At 26.9% G+C, this 6,496-nt stretch overlaps 1 protein-coding gene across 1 annotated transcript in view; it reads right to left on the bottom strand.

Annotated features, from left to right (window-relative positions):
- Positions 1–5,149, bottom strand: part of LOC126908604 (major facilitator superfamily domain-containing protein 6-like) — an 11,432-nt gene extending 6,283 nt beyond the window's left edge. Inside the window, exons 1-3 of the mRNA XM_050690835.1 lie at positions 4,944–5,149; positions 1,778–2,143; positions 1,314–1,501 (exon numbers count right to left, since the gene is read on the bottom strand). Coding sequence (XP_050546792.1) covers positions 1,314–1,501; positions 1,778–2,143; positions 4,944–5,010 — 621 coding nt within the window. The 5' untranslated portion in view covers positions 5,011–5,149. The remainder of the gene's footprint in view (positions 1–1,313; positions 1,502–1,777; positions 2,144–4,943) is intronic.
- Positions 5,150–6,496: the final 1,347 nt, after the last annotated feature.

Below are 6,496 nucleotides of genomic sequence, written 5' to 3'. Positions count from 1 at the left end.
CCCACGCTTTTATCACAATAATACTAGTATTTTTTTTCAAAATTATTTTAAACTTATTTTAAAAATTATTTTTAACTTTTTAGTTCGATGTGCTTTAAAAGCGTGTTTTTTTAGTTTTTTAAACTATATTTTTTTTACGGCACTTATATAATGTTAATATATTACCTCTATATATTTTTTTTTTTGATAACGATATTTTTTTATGACCTCATTTTTTTAGCGACAATTATATAGGAATACAACAACAAAATTTGTTTCTTACTATGCAATGATAACTTTGAAAGTAAGATATAAGCAAATAATCAAATATCATATATTCAGGTATAATATCAAGTATGCATTTGTAACTATTTTTAGGCAGCGGTATTGCCCTATGCAACCTATGGACAATAAAATAGCTGTTGCGGATAACGCACATACGCGCACGACATGTCATATAGAATTGCTATTGTTTAAAAACCATTAGTATGAGCGAACAAAACAACCCGTTTTTGTTCCATCAGTACGACGAAACTACTAATGCGATAAGAATTCTCAAAACAAATTTGAATTCAGTATCATGTCACTTAGGTATCGGTCAGGCCAATTTTTTGTAATTATGATTCCTTCAACGTAAAAATTTATTTTGAAAATTTTAAAATTATTCGAAAATGTAAACTATAATAAAGGGTTAAAACATCAAAATATCAAAAATATGGCCTGACCGATACCTAAGTGACATGATACTGAATTCAGTTAAGTCTTCAGAATTTTTATCGCATCAGTAGTTTCGTCGTACTGATGGAACAAAAACGGGTTGATTTTTACTAAAAAGCGGTCGGTACCCAGACGCCTTAATCAGCAACTTGGTGATAGCAGAACACTAAACTACTCTAAAAGTAGTTTTAGAGAGGATCACTTTTGATAAATTAACACTTAAAATTTAGAAGTATATTAATCTTTGGCGGAAACTTTGACAAAGATTAAATTGCAATTTTAATTTGGTTAATAAAATTGGCAAGGCAAAAATTAATATTATAATGACAATAAACATAATACTATGCGATAATTACAATATATTAAATCTATCATAAACAATTTTTTTTAAATCAAAATTATTAATGAAAATTCTTTTAACTGATATAGATCTTTAATACTAATAATGTCAGATTCGATTTGGGTGGAATTTTGTCTGATTTGAAAAGATTTGGTAGTTAGGATTGTGTTTTTGTATTAGGTTTTTGATAGTGACATCAAAAATTCTAAGTAGTACAAAAAGAATCTATTGACTATCCCCATGCGGGCAACTCTGTCATGATGTCTACATTACATACCTTTAATTTTCGTGCTACCATAAAATCAACGAAAAATATGATCATTGAAAGCAAATATCCTGGTAGATGGTTTTTATGTTCTTGGCCCTTGCTGTACCAGTCAATTATACTTCCCGCTATAATTGACGTAACACCCCATCCAACGGCTCCCCATAGTCTTTGTTCTCCAAATTTTTTCGTATCTCCGTCTGTTAAAAAAATAGAACAATATGTAGAAATAGTACATTAATTTGTTTAATTTGATTGCATGGACTTTATTTTCTGTAAATCAACATCTATGTACCATTAATGTTTACTTGCTAAAAACCTTAAAAATTTATATTTTTTTCTTAGTTAAGTTTATGAGAGGTTGGGTTGGGTTGGGTTTTAGACTCATTTTAAGTCCTTTCATTTGATAAACGCTTTTATTTTTCTGTTGATATTTGAAATGAAAATAAGTTAATCATATTATTTTTTTGTGTTACCTAGAATTTGCATACAGATCGTTTCCTGAAGAACTTCACCAATCATAAAAAGCATCATCCTTAGTATGACTATTGTTGTGAACAGCCAAAACGACCAGGAACAAAATACTTCCGAGTTAGGTATTTCACCCGTTGTGGACGTTGCATCAGGTATGAAGTACAAAGTGGGTGTTATTAATCCGTTGAGTAATATTGCACCTAAAAATACTGTTTTCCGACATTTCCATTTATCAGTAACGAAGCCGGTGAGTGGTTTTACCACTACATTTAATAACATAAAAAACGTTATAATGTCACCAACAATTGATGAAGAATAGCCTCGTTGTTTTGCAATAGTCGACAAGAACGGGTTGATAGGAGAATTACCTAGAATTATTCAAGTTTATAGTAATAAAACTTTAATAAACCATCTGCAATTTTGTTATTAATTTAACTTTCGAAGGATGATAAAATATATACATTTTTTTGTTGGTTGATAAAAAAGTCATAAATGGGGTTGAGAATCTTATGTAATAAAAACTATGAAATAATCACGCTAATAAGCACAAAAACGTACAAAATATACAGGGTTTATATCTGTCGAATCATAGTAATATATGAGCGAGTATCCTAGTAAAGTAAAAAATAGGACCTCGTTTTTTTTTTATTTTCCTAAATTGGAGGAATTTTGAAATAACACCACCCGAATTTCTCTAAAATTAAAAATAAATAATACCACTATATTTCCCGCAAAATTCTTATACAAATTGAGTGGTCACTCGATTTTTGTAACTTTTGCGCCCTCCCCTGAACCTTGGGTTCAAAGTTGGAAAAAAATTTCACATTTGTGTGACCCATCAGTTTGTATTGAAATTTCACTGGGAGTCCTGTGATGTAGTTTATTTTTAGTTTAATCGATTAAATAACAAGAAAGACCGAAAAACCTACAAATAATGTGATATTTTTTTAATTTCACGAGTTTATTTCGTCTTTTATTATTTATTCAAACCGATTATAATTTTTATCATTGAACTGTTATAAAATTATAAATTTTTTTCTTTTTAGGTCGGGAAAATAAAACAATCATAATACTGAAATAAATATTTTTAACTTTATTACAATAGGATAATTAGAAATAATTATTTTAATGTAATCGGCACACTACTCTTTTTCGAAATTAATCAATAATGAGAATATGGTACATCACTGAGCTTGTTAATGTTTATTTAAATGTTCGAAAAATACTATTCACTATTGAATAGTCACTAATTAAGTTGCACATAATATTAGATAACCTTTAAAATATAGCTTCTTTTTTTATGCAATAAAAATGCATAAATATTACATTATTTGTAGGTTTTTTCGGTTTTTTTTTGTTATTTAATCGTTTAAACTAAAAATAAACTACATCACAGGACTCTCTGTAAAATTACAATACAAATTGATGGGTCATACTAATGTGAAATTTTTTTCCAACTTTGAACCCAAAGTTCAAGGGAAGGCGTAAAAGTTACAAAAAATCGAGTAACTACTCAATTTGTATGAGAATTTTGCGGGAAATATTGTGGTATGATTTATTTTTAATTTTAGCGAAATTCGGAGGGTGTTATTCCAAAATACCTCCAATTTTTGAAAAAAAAAAAAAAAAAAAAACGAGGTCCTATTTTACATTTTGCCGAGATACTCGCCCATACATTACTATGGTTCGAAAGATTTACACCCTGTATATTAAAATATGCTCTAAAAATCAATAAAATATACATTAAATTTTTAATATTTTAATTATATCTTTTCAATGTGGTACTCTCATTTGGTGGTTGCAATTAAAATACCCAAACTAAAAGCTATATGTTTATCTAATACCATATTATTCCTAAAATTTATTAATAAGTAAAAAAATAAAAAATTTTTGAAATGTATTTTATTGTATTGTACATATATATGAAACGTGTTATACGAAACAATAAATTACGTTTGGTATTTTATAATAAAATATTTAAATATTACGATAAGAAAAAAAAATTGTACTAAATGATTAAAAACGTAACCATCTTAAATATTAAACAAACTTATTAATATTGTATTATTCATTATTTTAAATTTTATGAATTATTAATAGATAAAAATTTAAATAATTATTGTGCTTATAAAATATACAAATATATGAATAATGTTAGTTATTAATTTTTGTTTCATAGATACAAAAAAAAATGATAAGCAAAAGAAAGTTTTATAAAACAACCTTATTATAAACAACAAAAGTATAACTAAATACTATCTTATAACAATTTCTTTTCTTTGGTATTATAATCGTATTTTTATAAAATTTATTGTAGTAAAATATTGAATATTTATTGATAAATTTTTGAAAAAAATTATTGTTTATTCTCAGAGTTTTCTTATTTCTAATATTGTTTGTTTATAACCCCAGTATAATGGGGACGTAGCGTAATTGGGTCCAGAATAAATGATATATGGCAGTGATTAAAATCACTATCATAAATAACGTTTGGATGCAAATCTGTAAAAGTGTTTAATTTTAAAAAATTGGTAGATTATTCCAAAAGCACACATGATGTCATATTTCCTTATTTATATCCTTATTACAAGTTTTATCATTTATAAATCCGATTTAAAATAAAGTATGTCGCATAAATTAAGAATATATAGTAGTATTTATAGTAATAGTACTTATCATAAAAAGAATTATTATGATCTATACAGTTTTCAAAAAGTTATAGCATTATAAAGTTAAAAATTTTAAATTCTCACCGTGTAAATAAAATAAAGTCCGACATTGTTAATCATAATAAAGTATATTACATTATCTTTAATTTAAGATATATATATATAAGTGTCAGTTTTTCCGGAAAACTTTCAAAAATTAAGTTGAAAAAGATTACATTCTATATGCATTTTTAAGTTTTGAACTTAAAATGAAGTTTCATAGATACAAAAAATGAAAAAAAAAAAAAGAAAGTTTTATAAAACTACCTTATCATAAACAACAAAAGTATAACTAAATACTATCTTATAACAATTTCTTTTAGTATTATTATTCGTATTTTCGTATTTTTATGAAATTTATTACAGTAAAATCTTGAATATTTATCAATAATTTTTTGAAAAATATTATTGTTTACTCTCACAGTTTTCTTATTTCTAATATTGTTTGCTTATAACTTACCTGCATCAAAAAGAAAATAATGCACTTTTATTGGTAAAAGATAGTTGTTAATGTTTAGAAATACCATTATGTTTGACAGACACTTTTCATAAAATAAAAAAATAATAATTATTAATTACTTTGCTAATAATCATAAAATATAGTTATATTAAGTGATTAAATGCGTTATAAGAAGTTGAAATTATGTATTTGTAAGTCTGACTACCTAAAGTGTAAGAGATAGATATTATAAGTGCTAGATCATTGATTAAATCAATGCAAAAATTATAATGTATATATTGTTAGAAATTTTCAAAACTAATTAGTGCTAATTGCAAAGTGTAATATATTTTTCAGAACAAAAAAAAATCAATTTACACAAACCTGCAAACAAGAGGTAATATGTTAATGAATAATATTTCTTATTATAGAATAAGTAAATTAATTACTTCTAAGAAACAAACATTTTAAATTATTAATTTATACGTTAAAAAACATGGATGTAATGTTCATTGTTGAAATAGAACTCTCTTTGACTGCATAGGTGGACAATTTGGTAAGAATTAAAAATATAATTTTAAAAAATATAGTTTAAAAAAACTAATGAAACATGCTTTTAAAGCACATCGAACTAAAAAGTTAAAAATAATTTTTAAAATAATTATGAACAAAAAATACTAGTATTATTGTAATAAAAGCGTCGGGCGCTCAAATACGAAAAATATGGCACAAAGCCCCCACGCTTTTAAAAATTACTTTTAACTTTTAGTTCGATGTGCTTTAAAAGCGTGTTTTTTAGTTTTTTTAAACTATATTTATTTTTCACTTTTTAGTTTCATGTTATGATAATAGTTAATATCAATATCATGGTTGTAACGGGTAACGGGAAATCAGAGTTCGATTCCGGAGAGGTAGTCAGAGAAACGGCTACCACATCCAAGGAAAGCAGCAGGCGCGCAAATTACTCACTCCCGGAACGTGGAGGTAGTGACGAAAAATGACGATACGGAAATCCTCGTAATCGGAATGAATACTTTATATCTATACAGAGTGTTCAGTAAGTCAGGAAACCCGTTTCCTGACTTACTGAACACCCTGTATATATATATATATATATATACAAGTAAAGCGACTCAAGTACGTAAACGTATCATGCACTAGGTATAGCTGTGTTTGATGAGCGGGCGGGTCTTACTAACGTTATACCTGAGGTATAAACGGCGGTAGGAATATATACGTAAGCCGTATAGCACGCGGATGGTATTGGTCAGTGAAAATAAAAATTTGTTTATATATATATAATATTGATAACAGGCACGCGTGTACGGGTACGATAACCAAAAATAAATTTATACAGGAATAGTGTAGCCGTCGTGTAGTGAGCGATGCGTGGGGTGGGGTGAATGCGTTATGACAGTCTAGACTCAAGGCCATAGACGACGGAATATGCGATAACGCGTGGAGAGTTACTAACATACATACATACATACAGGTGAAACTAATATAAGCGTATTAATGAATAACCTTTTTTTGCATTTAAAATATGAGGTTTAAATAGGACCGTCTTTAGAGGG

This window comes from Daktulosphaira vitifoliae, unplaced genomic scaffold (genome assembly GCF_025091365.1).
Source record: "Daktulosphaira vitifoliae isolate Bord-2020 unplaced genomic scaffold, ASM2509136v1 Scaffold_5, whole genome shotgun sequence".
NCBI classification, from domain to species: domain Eukaryota; kingdom Metazoa; phylum Arthropoda; class Insecta; order Hemiptera; family Phylloxeridae; genus Daktulosphaira; species Daktulosphaira vitifoliae.
This window is presented reverse-complemented; position numbering and strand designations above follow the sequence as displayed.